General features: G+C 31.5%; 2 protein-coding genes across 2 annotated transcripts in view; both read right to left on the bottom strand.

Annotated features, from left to right (window-relative positions):
• The window catches only part of MS3_00004531 (uncharacterized protein), a 358,189-nt gene that overhangs the window by 188,420 nt on the left and 144,116 nt on the right, over window positions 1–25,653 (bottom strand). The gene's annotated exons all lie outside the window — the stretch shown is intronic.
• Window positions 1–25,653, bottom strand: part of UNC7_1 (Innexin unc-7) — a gene marked incomplete at both ends in the record, with an annotated part of 106,852 nt that overhangs the window by 46,198 nt on the left and 35,001 nt on the right. The window contains one exon of the mRNA XM_012937784.3: window positions 85–724. Within this exon, the coding sequence (XP_012793238.2) occupies window positions 85–724 (640 nt within the window). The remainder of the gene's footprint in view (window positions 1–84; window positions 725–25,653) is intronic.

The raw sequence follows: 25,653 nt of genomic DNA, 5'->3' as shown, positions 1-25,653 counted from the left end.
AAAGAAAACTGATAAATGATGTATTTATGCATAAAACTAGAATCAATTTATAAAGTATTAAATATATATATACATATAACTTACCTTGCTGGTTTAGTTTGACCCATTTTACGAACTTTTATAGTACAATATGTAACACGGGGAAAATGTCCAGTTCGTTCCCATTCAACACCAGCTGATAAATCTTGTAATAATCTTAATCCAAATACGGTACTATTAAAACCGGTAAAACGTTTCATTAAATAAATTTGTCCAACTGAATTAGCTACAAATAATGCTCTTACAAATAAAAATAACATAGTTAAACGTGCATTTGGTGTAACACCACATAAACAACGAGTTAATATTGATTTAATTCGTCGAAATCTTGATTGAGATTCAGCTTGTTCTTCTAATGTAGCTACTAAACATGATACCGCTTTTAAACGTAATTCACGATCTGGTATAGCGGCTTCTCTTGCTGATTTTAATAATAATGGTAAACGTCTTGAACCAACACGCCATAATAAATGTGGAACCCATGACATCATAGCTTGACCAGCTAAAACTATTGCAACCCATTGATAATAACCAATAAATTTAACTTTTTCATAATCTACTTGATCTGTTGGTATTTCTTCATTAGGTAATAAAAAATATGTGTTTGATACCCAACATAAATTTTCAGCATATTCTTCCCATGATTTAGTAAATTCTTGTGGTACCCAACATTGAATTGGTTTACCTAAAAAAAAAAAACAATTTAAAGGAATTAGAAATGAATTGTGATTGTAATGTTATTTCAGTTAATAGTAATTTAATTCAGTACTTCCTAAATAGTTGAAATACACATTTCTTTCTATGATTATTATTATTACCACTCACACCACTACTTCTACCACCCCTTACTTGTAATATAAAAACGTTCATTAAGATAAGGAACTTGTTTGTAGAGATATATCAATGTGATCCTGGTCATCATTACAAAGAGATGTCAATTGTATAATTGGTCAGTTGTTTTGTTCCAGTTTAAGAGTTCTAATCTGGTATTCACTTATAACCATACACATTTAGTTAAACATAGTACCTTGAAATCTGTTAGTAAATATAATAATATAATAATTCAGTGGTTCCAAATCTTAGATTAGTACTAATATTATGCTGACAAATTATCAACTCTAAAATAGAATATTGAAATCTTAATGTAAATTTGTGGTTGGTAAATTTCAAAAATAACTCCGCCTGGAGTCCCTCCGGGGGCTACTGCCGGGCGCAAGCCCGGATAAAGGAGGAGCGTAGGGCATGGGGTTAGCGACCCCATCCCGTAGAAAACTAACTCGCTAAAAAAACGCCAACCAGTAAGTAGATTTGAAAAATATCTGAAATGAAATGGATAATATTAGATGAGAGTTATGTCATATCACAAGCTGATTACAGTTAAAAATGAAAACCAACAGACAAGAACTGTTTTGTGTTAATTTCGAATTCAGATAATCTCAATTCCGATCTCATATGGGGTCGTGAGTATCCAATTCTGAGTAGTCCTAAACAAGGATTCCAGGCAAATTATTAGATGGAATATTGTAATTATTTAATTTTAAGTCTTCTAGTGATATTCATTATGGATCGATCTCCCTTGATTATCATCCCAAACCATGGACGATTGGACAGCTATTTTATACCAGTGCATGGTGATTTAGAAAAGCCTACCGGCGATATTAGAGCTTTTAAGTTTCATGGTGAATGCTTTACCATCAGACAATACAATGATGTATAATGATAAAAATTTTATTGATCAATTCATGATATAACACAATGGTAGCAACTACTTCATTATTAATTATGTTGAACTCCATTTATCATAATTTTTCAAAAGAACTTCAAAAACTTGTCTTGAAATAAGTTATGAGTGAACAACTTATATCACCTTATTAAAAATACTTTAAATTAAACACAATTTTAAAAAAACGATAAATTGTGATCAGAGAGGGGTTTTGTGGATATTACAGTAATTCTACTAGCTGGTTTGAAGTTAGACATTAACACCATTAGATGCCAGCTCAGTGGTCTAGAGGTAAAGCGCCAACGCTTCGAATCTTGCGAGGTGGGATCGTGGATGAGCACTCCTGAAGAATCCCATACTAGGATGAAACAGCAATCCAGTACTTGCAGGTTTTCCATGATGGTCTAGCTTCAATCGACACATGAATTCCACTATTAATATAGATTATGAATCTGTTACTTAAAACAAATGATGTTTCAATAAAATTCCCCCCTCCCCCCGCAAAAATATATTACTTCATTAAAAGTTGATAACAATAAACATAAGTACATGCCCCAAAAGATGTACTTTCGTTTACAAGGGAAAACAAATTAAAATAATAAATATCTGTATATGAAAAAAGAACTACAATTATTAATGAGGCATTCATTAGAACAAAATAAATAAAGAATTGAGAAATTTTAAATCATTTTTTCTTCTCATTAAGATGTTAAATAGTACGTTGTATTGTACATCTCAGTTACTATGTATATGTGTTTCATGCCTATTTGAGGTTTACTAAACATATTTGTTTTAATTGTTTACTAGTGAGTAGTAAGAGTTTTTCAACATGTGTTATTACACATTCTTTTGTGCGTGTGCGAACCTATTTACAACCACGAATACTTGTACTCGTTTTCATTATCATTATCAACTGGGAATGATTTATTATTTTTCATCGTTATATAACAAATCGCTTGTATATATATATATATATATATTTTTCTCGCGAATTCTTTATTTTGTTTATTTTCTATTGTTTTGTGAGTCTTTGTTCTTCTTTTTTCCAGTTCTCTTCATTCCTCTCTTTCTAACTTTTGTCCTTTCTTTTCTTTTTCTTCTTTTGTGTGTGTGTTTGTGTTTTTGGATGTTTCCATAGAACAATAACATATTTAAGACACATGAATTCCATTGAGGTTCAAATTGTCTTTATGTTTAGTTAAATTTATTTGATTGTACTTTTAAGGTATAAAAGATAGAAACACATTTACTTTAATTAAATTTTGATTGATATCATGAATGGATTAATGTTTTAATTTATTATTTAAAAAAAAAAGAGTTTCTTTGAAAATATAGTGAAACGTTAATGAATAACTTGAAGTGACTTGAAATTTTTACTTATGATTAAATACAATTTAAGTGAATATTCAATTCATAAATAGATTAAGTGATTGATAGATATCAGTTTATTGACTCATGAATTCAATTATTTAATTAATACAATGTTCATGAAATCCCTCTCTGATCATCATCATCATCATATGCTCAATAGTAACTGTCTCCAAGGGTTATTTCCTGGAGTTCTAGTGAGAAGCAGTGACCAGTGGAGTTCAATCGGATCTGTTGTGAGATAGTAGCTCACTGATGACAATGGTGGACGGTGGTGTAATTTTGTGGACTGGTTGAAGTTAGACATTAACACTGATGGATGACGGCTCAGTGGTCTAGAAGTTAAGCGTTCGCGAATGAGACTGATAGCTCTTGGGCTCGAATCTCGCTAGGCGGGATCGTGGATGCGAACTTCTGAGGAGTCCCATACTAGAATGAAATGGCCATCTAGTGCTTACAGGTTTTCCATGGTGGTCTAGCTTCAATTGACTCATGAATTCAATTAATAAAATACCAGTTTATGTTTAATGAAATCGAAGATTCATTTCGATTGTAATCAGTTTATTGTTCTATTAAAAGTCATTAGTCGAACCAATCAGTTTATAATAGTGAATATTGTAAAATTAGAAGATATATATATATTAATGTATATGGTTGAATAAACTAAACATGTAATCTTTAAAGATTTTACAATAGCCTTCACAAATTAATCGGATTTTCAACAACTCAAAATGAACTTGATATTCATGAGTAATTTATTACAAGAAAGTACATGAAAGTTATGTCTGGGTTAAGACTATTATGAAAGTATTGCATTGACGATTAGAAGTAGTGAAAAGAAGTCGAGTTGATGAATAATTTAAAGTTCCATATGTTGAATACTTAACTCCGCCTGTATCTCTTTTGAAGTTACTGCCGGTCCCAAGCCCGGGTAAAGGAGGAGGGTTGGGGATAAGGTTATTGACCTCATCCCGTAGAAAATCAGCTCGTTAAAAAAACACTAACCAGAAAAAGTAATGTTGAATACTTACGTAGTTAGTTATGGCATTTTTAGAATCAAGAACTCTTAAGTTATATGGTGGCTAGAGTTAGTCGACAGGAAACCCTGGACCCGGGTTTCGTGCTACTTGGCACTCGTCAGCAAGGTGTACCTGTAATCTTTAGGGAACTGGTGCTTCCCGTCGGATTCGATCTCGTGTCACCCAGCTTCACAGTCAGAGACGTTACCACTGAGCTATCCGAGCCGCGACCGACCTCCTGTAGGACTGAGGTGTAATCACAATTGATTGATCACTGGGTGGCGATCAATGTCATGGGTATCTAGTCCCTATTAGTGCAGATCCGATGCTATCGACCATGTTGCAATGTGGCCACCAGTCTAGGTGACTCAACATTGCGGGAACTGTATATTGAGATTAGATGGTGGTTGGAGGTATATACATAGTGCCCACAATGTCGAGTCACCTAGACTGGTGGCCACATTGCAACATGATCGATAGCATTCGATCTGCACTAATAAGGACTAGACACGCATGACATTGATCGCCACCCAGTGATCAATCAATTGTGACTCTTAAGTTATCTTTAAACTTTATAAATCATAGTTTCTGTTGTTTAATCTTCTTACTTTCTACCAATTCTAACCAAGTTAGCAACTAAATGTTAGTATTATTCATTGAACCTTTAATAAGATATACATTATCCATAATCTTGTTTTGAATTTGGTAGAAAAACTCAACAACCACTATCTTAAATTTAATTGATCCGTCAGTAGAGTACTCTTTCACCACATATCTTAAGCTATAAGAAGACCATTTTCTCATAATTAATTTTAAGTGACTTACGTCATTTATTTATCAAATAGAATTTTACATATTCGAATTCAAGCTGTATACTTTGTGCAAAGAATAGTGATTTCACTCTCTTACCTAATTGAATAACTTTTAAGTGACATTTAGACCAAGTGCCGAATAGATATAAGTTTAGGGATTCGATCATTATTCAACTGTCCTACATTTCAATCGATAGAATTGCATACTGGAGCATTATTGCTTTAAATTAACATACATCTGGTAATAATTATTTAAAAAACATATGAACTTTAAGTGAAGCCAAGTATCTTATTCTATTATAATGACATAAGTCGCTTTATTGGCCATCGATAAAAAGATTGGATAAGTTATTTTTTAAAATATCTTGTGAATAAAGTTTCAAGTGATTATTATTCTTCTTGTTGCCAAAAAACATGAAATAAATAGAATTGTGGTTATGAATGGATCAATGTTAGACCACCACTGAAAACCTGGAAGCACTGGACAGCCGTCTCGTCCTAGAGCGGAACTTCTCAGCAGTGAGCACCCACGGTCCGGCACGTAGAATTCAAACCCAGGATTTTCGGTCTCACGTGTCAATGCCTAACCTCTAGACCACTGGACCGGCATCCAACGGTGTTTATGTCTAACATCAACCAATCCACAAAATTGCGCGTCCATCTTCCATTGTCTTCGGTGAGTAATTGCCTCACATCCGACACAGATTAGCTTCACTAGTCATACTAGAATTAAACGGCCGTCCGGTGCTTTCAGGTTTTCAGTGGTGATCGAACATTAATTGGTTGATGATCTCAATTAAAAACTTGACAATCTCTACGACCCTATACTCATAATAAATGAAATATTCCATTTTAAGAATCGATTTAGGAATTCATAATGAAATTTAACAATATGTCAATATAGAAATCTCGTCCCATTGTTTTAATTAAAATATAATATAGTATACAATGGTAAGATATTAGATACAGTCACATAGTTTCAATAATTCAATTAAGGAGTTTTAAGTCTTGGGAAAAAAGTTATAAATGTCTTGTTTATTATAATGTTAAAACCTAAAACAGGAAGTGAAGAAAAAAGATTGTTATCTAAAGAATGAATTTATTTATACTTAATAATTATAGCTTAGATACATTGTAATTATGATTTCACTTAAAATCCTTTTACAAACAATATTTACATCATTTACTGGTTAAATAATAAACTTAGGACTTACTGACTAACCAGTTCTTTTCACTTAATTAACCATCGGTATGAAGTTAAGTGACTGAATTGTTCTCAGTATAGTTGTTATTCATAGCCTACTCCATGAAGCAATACGCATTTTATCACTATAAAAGATTTACTACTTAAGTCGATTAAAAAGTTTATGAAGCTATAAATATTTAGTTTTAAGTATAAAATATAAATCAACAAAGCATTTTGTGGAACTTGTAGAATTTCGATAGTTTATATAAATAATTGATCTTACTTAGGCCACTATTGAGAACCAAGAAACACTGAACAGCTGTTTCGTCCCAGTATTGGACTATTCATCAGTGCGTACTCACAAGTCCGCATCCAGGGATCGAGCCCAGGACCTTTGATTTCCCAGGCGAAGACTTAACCTCTAAACCATTGAGGTGTTAACTAACAGTAATGAGTCAATATCCACTCAATTCATTATAATGAGCGACCCTACACGGATAATAATCATGTACCTTCACAGAGTGATTAGCTTCAAAATACAATTCCTAGGGTTCTAGTGAGAAGTCTCAACCAATGGAAATTAATCATGTTGAGTGTGAGACACTTATTCCTCACATGTGACGAAAGTTGGCCATGCAATATCGTGACATGTAAATCATTGTATAACGATTCCATTATTTATTATATTTATTTTAACACATAGATATTGGTACAAGGAAGCACCAAATACATATGCGCCACACAAATCTCATTTGATATGTGTGAGGACTGTGGTACTGCCCGTGTGCCCAAACCGAAGCAGGTGGTTTCCTTAGGGGGCCACACCTGGAGCCTTCGACCTGAAGGTTTGATCCACAAGGCAGTGGAGCATCGTAAGGAGATGCAGTCCCATGGTAGCCGGTGATCAACAATTGGTTCATACACCATTTGTTACTTCAGGATACTGGAGCCCATGTGCACCATTGGTTTGGAATCAGGGTTTCCCAACTCCCCTAGATGGACTCTCCATGTCCATCAACCCGCTTAAAGCGCCGAACATTCGCTTTTCGTCCTCTCAATTTCGTAAACAATACCCCCGCCACGAGAAGGCAACGAGTAGGACTTTCCTGGCAGAGGCTATATACGCGTGGCCATGTGAGAGCATTTGGAGATGGAGAGCGAACTCTCCCCAATCTCGGCCATACCAGGGTATTTGGGGGGCAACGATTTCATGATCTTGAGATTAAGCATTCATTCGCGAGACCTAAGTTCATAGGTTCGGTTCTTTGTGACAGAGTGACAAATGTGCAATATGTTAGGATGTGCAGAAAAATATACCAATAATTATCATGTTAAGTCTAATGGTGTCCTTGGACGTTAAATGGACATTTCCTATTGGTCAATGTTTACTTCACTTGTTAAATATTGTACAAATGTTGTTTTCTATTTTATGGTACGATGTGGTTTGTTTGATTGGTATATAAACAGAGTTTGTCTGAAATATAATGATTCATAACTCAGAGGCTGAGACTTTTGTTCTGGGCTCAACTGGCTGGGCTAGACAGCGAAACAGGGCCAATCAGGACTCTAGGCTGCTAGGTCGTCCTTACGTGTTTACGTGTCATTAATCCGATCGGTAAAATGCTGCTATCTAAGTCTGCAGCCACATGTTACAACACAATGCTTGAAAATCCCATACTACTACAAAACGGTTGTCTAGTAAATTTTAATTTTCAATGGTTATGTAAGATCAGTTTATGATTTAAACTATAAAGTATAAATGGTAAGAGAAAATTTGCCTAATCCAAATGTTATATATCATTTAGAATCAATGATAATATGCTCTTTTCAATAAAAGTATGAAACAGATATGGAGAATATTTATAACCTATCTAGGTGACATTTTTAGTTGAGATATATACTTATGATGCTATATTGAATAATAGCAAGAAAAAGAAAAAGAAGAAGAATAGAGGCTTCACAACTAAACATCAGAAATTAAAAAACATAACCATGCGAAACTTTGATTTTCATTTAAAATATGATTGGTAAAATTGTTTCCATAACTATCAACAATCTTTAATCAATCAAGTTTCTATCAATAATTTATTGTTTTAATTGATTTCAAAAAAAAAGAAAGAAAACTATTTCATAAATCAAATCCAAGCTTTTTCATGATTTCTATCATATACTTTGTTAAGGTCATCTATTTTTTCTTCTTCTTATTCAAAGGAAAGCATTTAAAGAAGATGATAATAAAGAAATAGAATGAGGGATAGAATGAATGTGATGTGATCTGAAAGTTGGTATATATACATACATATATGTGCGTGACAGTAATTCGATTGATTTATGTTTTAAAAGACTTTGATACAAACAAAAATAATTAATTAATTTGAATGGTAACATGAACTAAGTTAGAAATTGATTTTCAAAGGGAACAAAACAACACATCAAATCAATGATACTTCAAGTATCTCATGTTGTGTAGAAGTGTGAATAGAGGTTGTGAATACATGTTAGTGTGTGATATATTGTTTTGAAGAATTAAAATCGACATGTACTAGAATCTGCAGTTTACCAATTGAGTGATTGTTGAATGGTGAAATGTCAGATATTATCTACCGGCCGTGTTAGTGAACAATTCAATCTAGTGGATTCCTCATATCACACATTCTATATAGATTTATGTTCGTACAATGATTTTCCACGTGGAGTATCAGATTGAGTGGAATGTGAGTGTTGGTTTGATGTGATAACATGTTATGTGTGGTTTGTCTGTTAGTGGACATTGACCAATGATGAAATTCACATTACAGATTGTGAATTAGCTTACTGAACGAACACGTAGTTCACACATCTGAATATCAATATCCACTTATTTGGGTGAACCGATTGTGAATAAACATTCGAAGCAATCGGTTGATGTTGTGGTTTAATTAATGTTGAGATGAGTATGTCAGATTGTTTATGACATACAAGAGTGGAGTGATGTGTAAATATCTGAGTGGATGGAGTTGAACAACACGAGTGAACCATAATCACGTTTGGATGCTTCTACCCTCAAAACGTAACGTTTTGAAATATATCACATGATGTGTGATTGAGACTAAAAATTGTGAATTATTGAAGGAGTGATTGTTCATATCCAATACTGAGTGATGTAAATTGAAAGCAACAAGTGGTCAGATGAGTAATTGAAATGAGGTCATTGGTATTACCAACCAGAATGTAACCGAATACCACTATATAATGTCGATTACTTTATATTCTCAAACTTGATCTTGTAATAATACGATCACACTTTCAATCCGCCCCATAAAAATCTTTAAAAATTATGTGTTCATTGTACATCATGTAAAATGCACTGTCCATTTTACATTATGTCAATTAGGTAAGTGACTGTTTTAGATAATCTTCCTCTCTAATCTCTCTTTCATCTATCTTTTATACTTCTCACATTTTCTCCTCTTTGATTTCGTTTTTGCCATATTTTTTTGCTACATTACTCACTCAATACTCAACTAATGACAAACAAAACGACATAAATCAGTCAGTTCTGTAACTAATAGCAAGAAAGAGAACTTGAAGTGTCCGATCTATAAACTGCTAAGATTTTTTTCTTAACTCAAAAACACTGTGATATTTGGCATATACATATATTGAATGATTTAACATAGTAAGTGTAAAACTGGTGTCTTTTGTAGTGACTTTATCAACAAAATACAAATGAATCAACCTTATACGATGTTTATAGATAGTTAATGACAGGATTGGTTATTGATTAAGTGTGTGTGTGTGCGTATGTGTAACTGTGTTTCATACTCGTTATTTAAACTGAAGTTCTCTGTTTTAATATCAGATCGAAAATAAGCTCATTTTTCTCAGTACATAAACTTTATATGATAGTTACTAAATACCAATAAAATGTAACATATTTACATCTGATTAAAATTTTTTGATTATAGAGATTAATTTATGCTGTTATTCAGTTGTATTGAAAAAAATTATATCGATCGAGAAACTTTTGAAAAAAAAAGAGAGAGACCTGGAGAGCATTTATAAAAAAAATTCTATTTGGTGAGACTATAATTTATGGACGACCTTTCAGTGACGCTAGAAAGACCTTGAGAGTGTCTACCTACATACTACGAATAAATGAGGGTTATAAACCAGTGTGAAGAATTAGGATTAATATTTACAGTTGATAGTTGAGGTTAGGAATTAGATTTAGAGTTTTCATCACAGACTGATATCAGTTATAATGCCAAAATTCTATTTAGCTAAATGAATGAATTCGCGCCAAAATTCAAGACCTGTTATTGTAAATGTGATTGGTCCGTTCATAAATTATAGTCTTATCATTCTATTTTACTACTTCTCAGAATTGTTTACTTGTAATCTCTCTAAAAATGAAACCTTGGACTTTCACTAATGAAAGGTATCACTATCTATACTTTATACACATAGAATGATATAAAATGAACTGTCAAAACTGTATACTTTCATTTAGATAAATAGATTAACATTATCATTTCTATGCCATAACTGACATATCATGTCAAAATTCAAGTAGAATTTTATTTTTAAGCTTGAATTTTCAATTTTTATTTTTTTGTTTTTACAGATAATTTCATTGTTTGCTTAATATTTTACACTGAATAAAGATATAAATTAACCTATGAATTTGAATAATTTTTCATCTTTTCCATTATTGAAGGCGAATAATATTGCCCCCGAATGTCCTGTTACGGCCGAGAGTGGGTAGAGTCCGCTCTCTCTCTCTCCAAATGCTCTCACATGGCCACGCGTATACAGCCACTACCATGGAAGTCTTACTCACTGCCTTCTCGTGACATTACCGTTGTTTACGAAATTGAGAGAACGAAAAGCGAATATCCGGCGTTTTACCCAGGTTGATGGATTTGGAGGACCCACCTAGAGGAGTCGGAAAATCCTGATTCCAAACCAATGGTGCACATGGGCTCCAGTATCCTGAAGTAACAAATGGTGTATGAACCAATTGTTGATCACCGGCTACCATGGGACTGCATCTCCTTACGATGCTCTACTACCTTGTGGATCAGACCTTTAGGTCCAAGGCTCCAGGTGTGGTCTCCTATGAAAACCACCTAATTCATTCTAGGTTCCCGGGCAGTATCACACTCCACATACAAATCAAGTGAGTTGTGTGGTGCATATGTATTCCATGCCCCTTTGTATCAATATATATGTGTTCAAATAAAATAAAATAAATAACACGATTCAACTGTGTGACAAATAAAATAAAGTCAACTTTATATCTTTGGCATAAAATTAATCATATTTTTCATTTTAACACTAACAAATGGTTATATATCTTCCAATCATACTATTGACTGATATTATCAGTGGCGATAAGACAATAAAGAATAGATTATAGTGAATTGAATGAAATAATAAGATGACTTTCTTTAATATTTATAATCAATCAAGACCAATTTGACAAGTTGAAAGAATGGTATTAATGATAAAATGGTGATAACGTGAATAGGATAGAGAAGAGTAAAAGTGACTTCCAATAATAACTGTTAATGATAACTAGGTATAAAATCAAGATTTTACGAAGTTTAAATTTGTGAATACCCTTTAACTACAATAACGATAGAATTAATGACAGGGGATGTTTAAAATGATTGTTCCCATTCTAGTACAAACCATTGGCTACTTGTAGTTAAATATAAAGGGATCTCTACTATATCTATATAATATTGATAACTATTCAGATGGATACCTATATATGAGACAGAAATGAGATGGAAAAATATAATAGTAGATGATGTGAACCATATATAAATGCACATTATTTACACAGTCAATCAATCAAGCATAGTATGAATAATATTAATGCATAATATATATTTTAATGTCATGCTTATTACATTATTAGTATTTTAATAATGGTATTGATCACCACCATTAATTCTGTCACTATTATTGGTATTCCTACCACTACTTCTACTACTACTACTACTACTACTACTTCTACTACTACTACTTCTACTACTACTACTTCTACTACTACTACTACTACTACTACTACTACTACTACTACTACTACTATTGCTACTACTACTACTACTACTAGAAAAGGAATGTAAACATAGAATAACTGTAATGATAACAGAATTGAAAGAATCATGAAGTATGTAAAGGACAAACGATGAAAGATATACAAATAATGTATTTAGTGCATAGTTTTCGTATTTTACTAAGGCACTCTGTAATTTTATATTAAACAACAAATTAGTTTCCTCCACCTAAGTGGAATTCGTCCTTCTACCTTTTAAGCTTACGGATTAAAAAAATAGTATGAATACATCATGCTTGACTAATTATTTAACATTCTGACGAGTTGCTGTTTTATTTACTCTGTTCTCTCATTTTTTTGAAAAGATATTTTCATCTTCATCTTATTCTGCTCCCTACTTCTTTTCATCTCTCATTCTTTTCGAATATGTTAAAGCTAAATATAGAAGCTAGTAAAAAGACAACAACAAAAGATTTTAAAAAAATAGGATTGGTAACAAACAGGTAGAAAAGAAGTAGACTTTACCAATCATTTAAATGAACTGAGATGAGAATATGAAGTCCAGAAAAATAAACGAATAAAAAATTCTCACCTATCTGTTTTCATCTACATCACTCCAATTTCTGACAAATATAAAAAAAGGAACATTTCTAAGTGTGGCGTTTAATTTATTTTAAGAAAGATTTGCTTACATTCGAAGATATACTGACCAGATTAGTTGAAATGACAAGCTGTTTCTACAGGTACTTGCAGCAGAATAGACAGTAATATTAGGAATATTACTGATATTAGTATAAGAAGTAGTATTATCATTAGTATCCGCATTAGTAGTAGTAGTAGTAGTAGTAGTAGTGTGAGTGGTAATAGTGATAACCGTATACGACAGATATTTAACTGAATATGTTCAGTGTTTATTGCTCCTCACCGTTATATGCTCTCTCCCTCTCCTTTTCTTTCTCTGTGTTTTTTTGTTATTGTTGTTGTCTTATTATGTTTATGCTTTAATTTTTTTTATTATTAATGCTATTTCTTTTTCCTGGGAAATATATAATTTTCTGTAATTTTTCTGGACAGCTCGCTTTTTATTTAATACAACATAAATGTTCACTTTCAACCAACAACAAAAATTGACAATAATAAAAACAGAGTGAATAAGAATGAACAGAGAAAACGGAATGATAGAGGAAAGCTATATATATATATATATATATATATATATATATATATATATATACCATAAGAAAGATGAGTTGAAAGAAGAATACACTAGAGAGTATTCTGTTGATTTGTTCATCAATTTACTCACCTATTTAATTACCTATGTATGTATTTGAATATCTACTTTTATATAACACATAGAAACAAACATGCACATATAAATACATGCATACATACATACACATTTGAATAGTAGTTATAGTTTCTGTGAACTCATCAAATATGTATGAACTAAATGGTAAACTGATCTTCTTGGATTGTTTTTTTTATCAAAAAAGGAACAGGATTTCATTTAATTAATTTATTTCTAAAGTTGATAATAATATTAAATGAATATGTGATCTTATTATCAGAATTATACTTATTTTTTTAAATAATTATTTGAAGTTACAATATAAATGAGGTTTTGAAGGTGTATCAAGGTAGGTGTAGAATAAAAAGGGTGTAATCTTTGATAATGAATAGTGTGAAGCTTAATTGATTCGGGTTTTTATTTTTATTTTTATCAGAATGGGTTTTGTGGAGATTTTTTGAAATTTCACTGGTTGAAATCATGAGTCATTTGAAGCTACTTCGTGGATTGGTTGAAGTTAGACATTAACAGCGTTAGATACCGGCTCAGTGGTATAGTTGGTTAAGTGTTCGCGCGTGGAACCGATACGTCCTGGGTTTGAATCTCGTGGGGTGGGATCGTAGATACGCACTGTTGAGGAGTCCCATACTGGGACGAAACGGCCGTCGAGTGCTTCCAGGTTTTCCATGGTGGTCTAGCTTCAATTGACTTATGATTTCAACCAGTGAAAATTTTTTTATTTATCTAAGCAGAAAACTATTTTTATCAGTAAATAAAAATCATTAGAAGAACCATTCGCGATGGAAATACTAAGTAGGATAGCAAACCAATGGAAATATTCAAACAACCAATATAAGATGAATTAAATTCCATCACATAGCACAGGTTAATAACTATCTGAACTCGGTAGTTAAATGGATAATGAGACGATGTTTGAAGTGAATGATGTTGAGTTCGAGTCTGTGAGTGAGCATAAGTTCTGGAATAAAGGTACATCCAACTGATGAGATCCGAACAGGACGAAACTTGGATCTTGAATTCCAATGCTAGCTACCATTCATCTCCGCTTATGGTAACTAGATGTTTTGTCCAATCATAGAATACCCTAGGATTTTTAACTCTGTGTGTTTCATTCTTTAATATCATCCAATACTATGGACTTTTCATGTACTATTCATAATATTGATGTAATTTTTTTAGCTTAGATAGATGCTTTTGCTAAGATCATAATCATTAAACAGGATAATCATTCAAAACAATAGTAAAAGTTTTATCAATAAGTCACTTAGCTCTTAAGGAACATATCACCAATAAAGTACATAATTCAAATATATAAAAACATTAAAAATCAAGAGATATTGTTCAGTTGTAAGACGGTTACCAATTAACAACAATAGTAGGTAGTTGTATAAATCACGAGTTATTTAAAACTAGACATGTACACCACTAGATTCCTGGTCAGTGGTTCAAAGTTTAAGAGCTGACCGTGGTACTTGAAGTTCCTGAGTTCGATCCCTGGTTGTATCATGGATACACACTGGTAAGGGTTTAATATTAAATATGAAATCATTCTCCTGGACTTCGTGGTTCTCTTTAATTATCCATGATATCAATAAAATTCAATAATCTTCACAAATCCCTATACTGAGACGTATATTTTTAAAAAAATTAATTATGCATAAGAAACCACAGTTATCTTAGCAACAATAATAATAATAAGGTGACATAAAAATGAAAAGGGGGAGAAAATTTCAATCCCTTAATTTACCAATATGGTTTTTAATAAATTTTTGGGGGAAAAAATAACCCAGTGAGTGAAAGTGAACAAAATAGTTTTAATTTTTAGAATTAATATGGAGAAAGTGAGAAGTGAAAAAATATATACACCACCCATGATTTTATTAAATCATCAACATACTGGCAGTTTACTATTGATCAACAATGATTATGACCGATAAAAAAATACATACATAATTATCAGCAAAGAGGTTTTGGGTTGCGCACTGCTGATGAGTCCCAAAATAGGTTTTCAACGGTGGTCTAACATCAATCGATTCATGATTTCAATCCAAAACATACATAATTCACTAATCAGAAAAAAAATACCCAACAAACAATAAAAATACTTATTCATGATGTAATAGTGTTGACAACTGATTGATCGGGAAGTAGTGACCAACGTTATGTTTGTTCAGTTCTTCTTAGAGTTGCAATATGTTTAGTGGTCAAAGTGACTAGATATTGTATACATTGTGTTGAGATATTGCAGCTAAGTTATGTTGGTGAATGTCTACTAGACTGAAACATATGTCCAGAGTATCATGAACCACCTAACATATTACTTAGCTTGTTTAACTGATATTAAACTAGATTGTTCGGTAATATTTATCGTTTTTACTAAAATATTAAGTCTTAATAAGTGATACGATGTGATAGAGTTGTAAAAAAAGTTAAATCATAAGAATGGACAAGTTACAAATGAGTAACTGAACTGTTGATTTAACCAATAATTACAAATACGCATAAATCTTAACAGTAATTATTCTATGATAGAGTTCCCTGTTTTAAATCACAGATTGAATGTGGTTAGACACTGATTGAAAACTAATCGAGATTCAACAACTGTTTCATCCTATTTAACAATGTACATCTAGGGACTGTCCAATGATCAGTCCGAGGATCTTCAGGTTTTTCAGCGAACGCTTTATCTTCAAACTATTCAGTTGTTTTCTTTCATTATCTAATTAAGTTGGTTACTAATCAAAATCAGATCATAGTACAGCTTACTTTATTTTACGGCAGATTCATTAACATATTTATCTATCCACACCTATATATATATATATATATATATATATATATATATATATATATATCTTTCACATTCAATTATTCACTAAAACACTGGAATCTATAACCTGCATTTTAATGCATTACAAATTTAATTCTTGCTAGTTTGACAGGCTGAATCATTGAATGTATACATTTATACATACATTTCCATATAACGATAACATGCTTCTTATATACAGAATCTTTTCTATTATTCTACTTTCATTAGTTAAGCGAATTTTCTTCTACAGAAAATAAAATCGATTAATTTTGAAGATTAACACAATACTGTAATAGAAGGATAAATGAAAAACAGTAATAGGAAAATATTGTTCCTTAATAAATCATAAAGAAATGTAACCAGTTGTATTAGTCATAACATGGTCACTTTTAAAATGATTATTATTCAAATAGTAATGTATTCTTAAAATGTTGTATGAACAAATCACTTATAAAAAAAGGAACTGGTTAGTTGCTATCCTAAACGTCAATAAAAAGATTCCAACAACCAATATAAGATGAATTAAATTTCTCTATATTACCATAAGCTAGTAACTATTTGATGTTTGAAACGAACGATATTGGGTTCGAATACCTGAGCGGACATCAACTGAGGGATACAGGGGTATCCAGTTGACGAGATCCGAACAGAACGAAATATGCATCCTTGATTCCAACGCTAGCCTCTACTTAAAGTGTTTATGCTGTTATGAAATTCAAAATCTATTGAGTCAATAAACAAACTGTTCTAAAATGTTTATTTTTTAAAACATTTTCTCTATATAATCCTGATTTGTTTATTTGACAATACCTTTATCCTATCTCTGTTTCTGTTGTCTAATATATTGTTAGTAACAATCAGGTTCAATTTCTTGGTTATAAAACAATAATGTATCGCTCTTTTAAATTAGTCAGAAGTATTGTGGTGCGTGCTACTCATAATGATGTAACTAGTATATCACGCGAGTTAAAAACGTAATGTCTGGCAGCAGAACGTGGGGGAAGATCAAGAAAGGAAGGGCGAGAGCACAATGCAATTTGTAAGAAAACGCATGAACAATGAAATGTGAGACAATGGATTGATGATTGTAACAGGAACTGTCCGGTTTGATACGATGGATTTATATTTTGCAAACTGACGATTTACAATAGTGTTTTCCTATTTTATGAAGTAAGTCTGTAATTTTGTGCTAAATACATTTGGTTGTCCTCACACGTGTTTTGGTCACTACAGTATGAACAAAATTTTTCTAGTTTTCTTCAACTTTTCTTGTTAAGTGTCAGCAAGTTTGAAATAACTTTAGCAAATAACTTTCTCAAATGTTTGTCAAACATTCTATGTGCATAGATGATTTTCACCAATAAGACTCATCAGAACCTATTTGAACAATAATTCGAAACGACAATGTTCAAGAGACTGTTCGAGTTTGCTGCTTTCTTCAACACAGAAGAGAGACGTTAATTTAAGCAGTTCAGTTAAGCAGTTTAATGAGCAGATTGAATTAATTTCTGAAAATCGCAACCGAATATTACATAGTGTAGAGTTAATTAATTTGGCTATGATTGAGTATATGTAAAAACTGAGAATAGCCAATAATACTCATATTATGTATCAGCTATCAACTTGAACTTCATTTGTAAATGATTCTTATTAATACTCTTTTTTGTGTGGTTTTGATTCAGTCTGTATAGTTGTCGTTACTGACTGAAAAACATTTTTGAAATCATCATATCAAATTCCTTGCGTAAATACGTATGTCATGCTGGTTATTGTCAATGAAATGTATGTCCAACTCGCTGCACTTAATGTTTCCTCTCTCTCACACACACACATCTTCTCCATTGTCATTAAATCCCTAGATATCCGATAAAGATGTTTGTGCATATTTATAGCACTTCTTCTCAAATATTCCTCTGGTCTATTCCTTGCTATAGTCGTGATATGTCGATAGAAAATAATACCCATATGAACATGTAGATACTCCTTACTCACAAGTAATTTATTTTCTAACTATCCCTAATCGTTTGTTGACAAAGTGGGTGCTTGGATTTAAGTACAATTATAAACATAATAACTATAAACTAATGAGTAATTTTATAGGAAGGTAAATCATTAATACCGATAGATCAGTGGATCCCAGTACAGTCAGAACAATGATAGTCTACCACCTTTTGTAATATTATTTACGATTAGTCGATTCAACTATTACGTTTGAGAAAAAGAACTTATAGTTAACCTGTACGCTAACTCTTCGCTAATCTCGATTGATTATTCTTCACTTATGTATATATTCTTTTATATGATTGGCATAAATAATTAACTAACTAATATTGACAGATATCAATGCAACTATATATATACAATTAAGAACATCTTAACAACTTAATTATTCATAATTTAAAGGTAAAACTGTCATAAAAGTATGAGTACCTCATAAATTGTTCATATCTTATCTCTGTCCTGCTAATTGTAATCAATTTTAACTAAAATAAACATAGACGTATCTGAATGTTACAGCAATATATATATATATATATATATATATATATGTGTATTTGAGTGATGGATTGATTTCATAATAAATTGAAGAAAAATCTTTATTTCATTCTTCTTATTCCCTAAAGTCTATTTATTTAAATGGCAGTTATTTAGATTGTCTCTCTCTCCTTCACACACTCATACTCTCTCTGTCTATCCTATTAATGATGATGACCTCGAATTGAGTATGTTAAAAATAAATCTAATCCTATTGAAGCCAAAAATGTGTAATGTAGAATATTTATACAAAACATTGATAATTATACCAGTATAGTATTGAATAGCAGTTTTATATTTTTGTGATCAAATCAAAGAGGGTTACCAATCTATGGATTCATTAGCTATTGAGCTAAATTATTTAGGTAGATACAGATTATCATTTTAAGATTTATATGATTTTCGTGACTAATGGTTGAAGACAATAGGTGACATGATTTAGAATTGAACCCAATGGTTGAAATGCATTAAGTCCTTTTCTCCTCTAGGATCACAGGTTTTAAAACTGTTTTATAATCTTTTTAACTATTTATATCATTCTGGGATTTGTCTTGATAAATTCATCTCCACTATGTCAATGTAATGTACAAATATGCCTAATTCTACGTTGTTTATGACTGACTGACTCATAATTAGCATAAAAACAAGCAGAACTGTGCTAGATTAGATCTTTAACTATAAACAGAAAAGATTCTACTAGATTGTTTTATTCATTGTAAGTAAGTGCTAGGTTTGATCAGGGAATGTAGTGAATAGAAGTCGACATCATTAACCGTTACATTATCAATTTATGGAAATTCTGAATTAATTAGATTTTCCAACTTTGATTTGAAGATCACCTCTATTACACAGGAATATGTAATTAGTTGTTGATTTGTTAAAGGAAACTTCTAATGAAGACTACTAACATTTATTTATGATCAACTCCTACACTATTTAAGCCAATACAAATTTGATGTTTATAAATCAGTAATTCAGAAATGATTATGTTACAATTTACAATTACATTTATATAAATATACTCTGCAAGGGGGTAATCTTACATTGGTTTCCATGTGAATCAGATGTTATACAGGCTTTTGCACTACAATCTGGACAGAACAACTCAATCGTGCGGAGCAACTACACACGTCCTAAAGACCTTAGTGGATTAATAATTCTTACAAATTCATGGCAAAATCTAATCGATTCAGTGAGAAATGAATGAAGAATGCCAATTAATATCATTGAGTAGTGACCATATTCAATGAAGAAATGACTAATTGTTTGGAACCATAACTTATCTCTGAAGTGTTTGATGTTAATTATCATATAAAATGAAGATACTGAATAGTTGTATATAACTCTTTTGTTTCAAACAAAAAAAGTGAGAACAAATTTCTCTAATTAATAATATAGAAACCTAAATATTTTGTTTAATTGCTAGGGGAAACGCAAAAGTTTAAAGATTTCATAGAAAATTGTCGCACAAACTCATAAAAGAATTACCAACATAACAATTGTATCCAATATGACTATACACCATTAGTTAAAACAATAGAGAAGTATTATTACATTAGAAAATAGCACACTGTGAAATAACCAAGGTCCTATCAAATATTTATGAGTCACTTTTACAGAATGGAAAAGTTTTATCTAATTTTATAAGATTCAAAAACAAAAGTCCAACGATTCAAACTTCATCGTTAAAATCACGGAATGATCTTAAACAACCGCTAAAAATCTGAAAGCATTGGACTGCTGTTTTACTCTATAATTGAATTAATCAGCAGTGTGTATTTATAACCTCACCAGAAAAAGAAACTAAGCCTTTCGATCCTGTGTAGGATCGTTTAACCTCTAAACTACTGAGTCGCCATTCAATTTTTTGCATGTTTCATTTCGATTTATTCGTAGTATCGTGGAAACATTTTCCCACTACTTAATAGGTCTACACTGTTACGAAATGATTGTTCAATGCTTTCTGGTTTTCAGTGGTTGTTTATTTAAGATCATTCTATGATGTTAACTATGAAATTGATAAAATTTTCATAAACCATTTAAGTTATAAACTTTTATTATGTTAATTTAGGTGGTTTTTTATTGGGTCAAGGTCATTCCCAGTGTGTAGCATACATGTTATCATGAACTCTATGAAAACGTGAATATCACAGATTCAATTGTGCGTAAAACAGTAGGGTTTTTTTATTCCTGTTACCCCTCGTATAGAAACATAGGCCGCCCACCAGCATTCCTCATTCAACTTTTTCCTAGATAATCCTTTCCAGTTGCCATTCATACTTTTCATGTCCACTTCCAATTCTCGATGCAGTGTGTTCTTTAGCTTTCCACTTTTTTGTTTCTCTTCAGGATTCTAAGTTAATGCTTACTTCGTGATGTAGTTTGGTGATTTCCTTAATATATGTCCCGTCCATTTCAAATGTCATTTCTTAATTTCTTTTTCAGATGGAAGCTGGTTTATTCTCTCCTATCAAATAAACCCATGATTCTTGCAAGTTTATCAAATGATCTATGGTCACAATGAACATTAACAACAGATTTCTTTTTTTTTTTTTTTTGAGAAAAAATAAAACTAAATTATCCACAACAATGTGATTACCACATGATAATCAATTAAAATAAAAGTAAATAGAGCAAGAACAAACATTGATGCAGAATAGTATGAATTCATATTATTTCGAGGTTTCTCGTCAGCTGCTTACAAACCAAAATTGTGATAGAATTTTTACATGGAGATAGTGTGAAACAATTGACATAAATGAGTGTAAATAACGTGATTACAATAATAACTATATATATATGCTAGAAACAGGTCAGAGGTCAAAAGAGGGGGGTTAATCCAGGGTGGGTGGTGTAATAATTTAGTGAAGTTCATAAATTGTGTGATAATTGTAGAGATTAATGGAATTAAATAATGATAAGGTAGATTACGTAATAATAATTAAATAGGGTTTGGAAAGTTAAGATGATTTAAGAGGATCAGGTGACGGAAATGTGTGAATAAAATTTATTTTAAGAATTAGGTAATAGGGGGGAGTATAAATGTCAATTGTTTCACACTATCTCCATGTAAAATTCTATCACAATTTTGGTTTGTAAGCAGCTGACGAGAAACCTCGAAATAATATGAATTCATACTATTCTGCATCAATGTTTGTTCTTGCTCTATTTAAATTCATAAAGGGAACCAATTGCATAAAATAAAAGTTGTTCCAATTAGGGGAAAAAACCCAACAAAGAACTGATTAAGTAAAACAAAGTAATAATAACTGAATATTTTAACTAGTTTCACGTGAAACCCAATCCTTTCCTATTCACAACTAAAAATAACTTTCAACTGTTTTCCAAATTCAAATTACTTATCACTAGGTATAATACTATTTTAATCATCATACCCTACAAGTTGACTATATTGGGTTATTTTCTGTTATTACTAAAACATCATCATCACATGTCTATATGTTGGTTTTCTTTTACTGTACTTGTTTCAAAGTTATTTCTTTTCATTTCTTTTCTTCTTCTTGTTGTACAATGTCCAGTTAAATCTTGTATCCTATGCAAATACGTGTTCTACAATGAAATGAATGTGATAACTAAGTGACACTTTATAAATGCGTTATTTTATCTTAGTAGTTACACTGAATAATTGTCTATCACTAAATGATAATAACTATCTTTTTTTCACGATTACATAGATTGAAAAGAAACTCTATAAAAGATTGATTATACTGTATATAAATGTTACTATTTTGTTTCGATATCTCATTTGTCTCTCGATTTGCAAAGAAAAACACACAACAGATTCGATGATTCTTAAAAATAAAATAGACAATATTTAAGGAAATGATGTAAATATGAAAGATAGATAGATAGATAGATAGGTAGGTAGGTAGGTAGGTAGGTAAAGAGAGAGAGGGTATATGGTTTACACGTTAACGTTTGTATGTCTCCTATTTCTAGTATTTCTGTACAAAAATAGACAGGTTGAATTAGACGAAACGAACAAGTTGTTGTTGATGATAATGATGGTGATGTTATATCATGAAGACAATATATTACACAAGTTAGTAAAACACATAATTTGAATGAAAAGAGTAAAAAAATAAAGTTTGAATCATACGTTACACTACTACAGTATTTGATTATAATGATAATAATGCCTTTCATTCCTGAAGTGAATTTTTAAAAAATTCACAAATATATGCAACACGATCATTTTCTTGATTAAATAAATAATTCAACATAATATCCGTAGGGGTTTTGTGAAGATTGTAATAATTTCAATAGTTGAGATCATAGGTTCGAATCTTGCGAAGCGGGGTTGTGGATGAGCACTGCTGAGGAGTCCCACAATAGGACGAAACGGCTGTCCATTGCCTCGAAGTTTTCCATGGTGGTTTAGTTTCAATTGACTTATGATTTCAACTATTGAAATTCAACATAGTTCTACCCTATTTCTAAACAATGTACACAATAATAAAGTCATCTGAAAATCATCAATTCAATCTTGGATCATTTGAGAATCCATACTGTTCAATTCTCAAGAAATCTTACAGAAATACTAGTTCTAATATGATAAGAAATCAAAAAGGAACCAGACAGTTGATTTATTCTAGTGTGTCTATTACATTAGACTAACCTCTACAAAACTTCTTAATCAGAAAAAAGTAATTATGTGCTCATTAGCAACTTGTTTCAAAATAAATTCTAGAAACTTCAGTGAGAAAGTATAACACCTGAATTAAAGTCCAATTGAAAATGATTCAGTGCGTAGTATGAACGTTTGCATCAGTTACGACATATATACTTCAAAATTGTGTAATTTGTAAGTTAGAAAGATCCTTTACGAAAAGTTAGGATGATTTATTGTAAGGTGTAAAGTTATTATCAATGTTATAATAATAAATCATTAAAATCATCTGAATAACTGAGATAACTATAATAAGAGTAATAATAATACCGTCGTGAGTATGGTAATTTAAAACAGAGTTGTTGTTAACACAATCGTGATAAGAGTTCCATGTGATTTGGGAGAGATAAATGTTTAGCCATGACAGATATGAACACAAAAGGGATTGGGGATGTGAGTTTGGTAATATCCAGCTTAGCTATAGGGTGACATTCGTGGACCGTGGTAAACACCGAGGCTGAACATACCACTTTTGAGCGCATAAGTTGGGTATCTGGAGTTGATTTAGATAGCTTCAGTTATGCAGAGCAGTCGTAATCTAGCTCATTTAGGTAGATTGTCTGAAACTTGATACAAAACAGAGAAAGCTTCATCCGATTTAATATAATACTCACTATCTACCAAGTGAGAAGGAACGGCGTTATTCATAGATTTGTTAATACTGTAGTGAACATCGAATGTTTTTAACACAAAATTACAGGACTTGTTAATAAAACCTAACAGTCATAAATTAAACGCTTAATTGGCAAAATGTTCACCAATTGTCTCAAAATGACTCAGACTTCATTATTCTTGCATTTTCATACAAATTGTACACTGTTTCCATGCTTTACTGTTCGATCCTTCTGTTCACGACTAACATCGTATACTACTTATGTCGATATAAGTAGCACACACCACAATACCTCTTCTTAACCATCCTGGTACATTTACACAAGCATTCAAGGATAAAGCCCTTCGAGTACAACCTATACAACTAGCCAAACAGCAGCACTTGAATTGGTATACATATATGGAAGATTTCATTATCGGTGACCTATCGTTGATTTATCTTATAATTATTACTTCATTTGAGAAGATGAAATGTAACTTGATGGCATTAAATACTACTTTCAACAGATCGTTAATATTGACATGTTAAAATGTCACTCTATATGTTCTTCGTAAAATCTATGTTTTAAACAAGCAGTTTTCTTACCACCCATGTCGGACTTTGTCCTGTTTTCCATTTTGATAGATAATTTTTAGAGAAATTATTTGAACAGCCATTATTTCGTAGTGTATTCTTCAATTAATCCATTTTACCATCTACATATCTTTCCAACAAAAAAGCAATTTACCTCAGAACTTCGAACACCATACTGTCGTATATAAATAATGTTATTTGTGCGATATATATATAGTTTCCTTTTATAAAGAAACTAATGTATCTGGATTCAGAAAATTTGCACAACTGTAAGTTTATTAGTTGGCATTGTAAGAATATGTAAACCGAAAAAAAAGTTTCTAGGGATAAATGACAGATCAGTTAAAACAAACAGTATAAAACAGGACTATAGAACAATATACCACATACGTATATGTCATTTTTACCTATCCCCCTCTCATATACCTAATTTCTATGTCACCATTTTTACTAAAAAAATAATGATAATAATACGAACAGTAAATTATACATTATGCAATAAATTGTGTCATCTCATTTTCCAAACCCATTGAAGCTTTGAGAAAAAAAATACAATGGAAAATGATATTAAATTATGTAATCGAATTACTTGCTTCCCATCCCATGTCACATAATATTTCCTCTTCAGTCACTCAATAAAATAATTTCATTTTGTCTTACCCTTAGAGTACTAGTGGTAGTAGTAGTAGTATCAGCATATTTTTCTAAGATGAAAGTTACATTCTTCCCTACTTCTCTTATGCTTTCTCTCATCTTCATATCCACTATATCTCTTGTTTTTCCGCTTGAGACAAACAAGAATACTTATATGAAAAGAAGTGCTAAAGGCAAAAAAGAGCGAGTAAGTGGATGTATGTATCTATGTTTGCATGTATGTATGTGTTAAAATATGAGAGGAACTAAAAGAATCTCTGAATTTCCT

This window comes from Schistosoma haematobium, chromosome ZW (assembly GCF_000699445.3).
Source record: "Schistosoma haematobium chromosome ZW, whole genome shotgun sequence".
Classification (NCBI taxonomy): domain Eukaryota; kingdom Metazoa; phylum Platyhelminthes; class Trematoda; order Strigeidida; family Schistosomatidae; genus Schistosoma; species Schistosoma haematobium.
The sequence above is the reverse complement of the archived record's forward strand: the minus strand, read 5'-3'. Positions and strand labels throughout refer to the sequence as shown.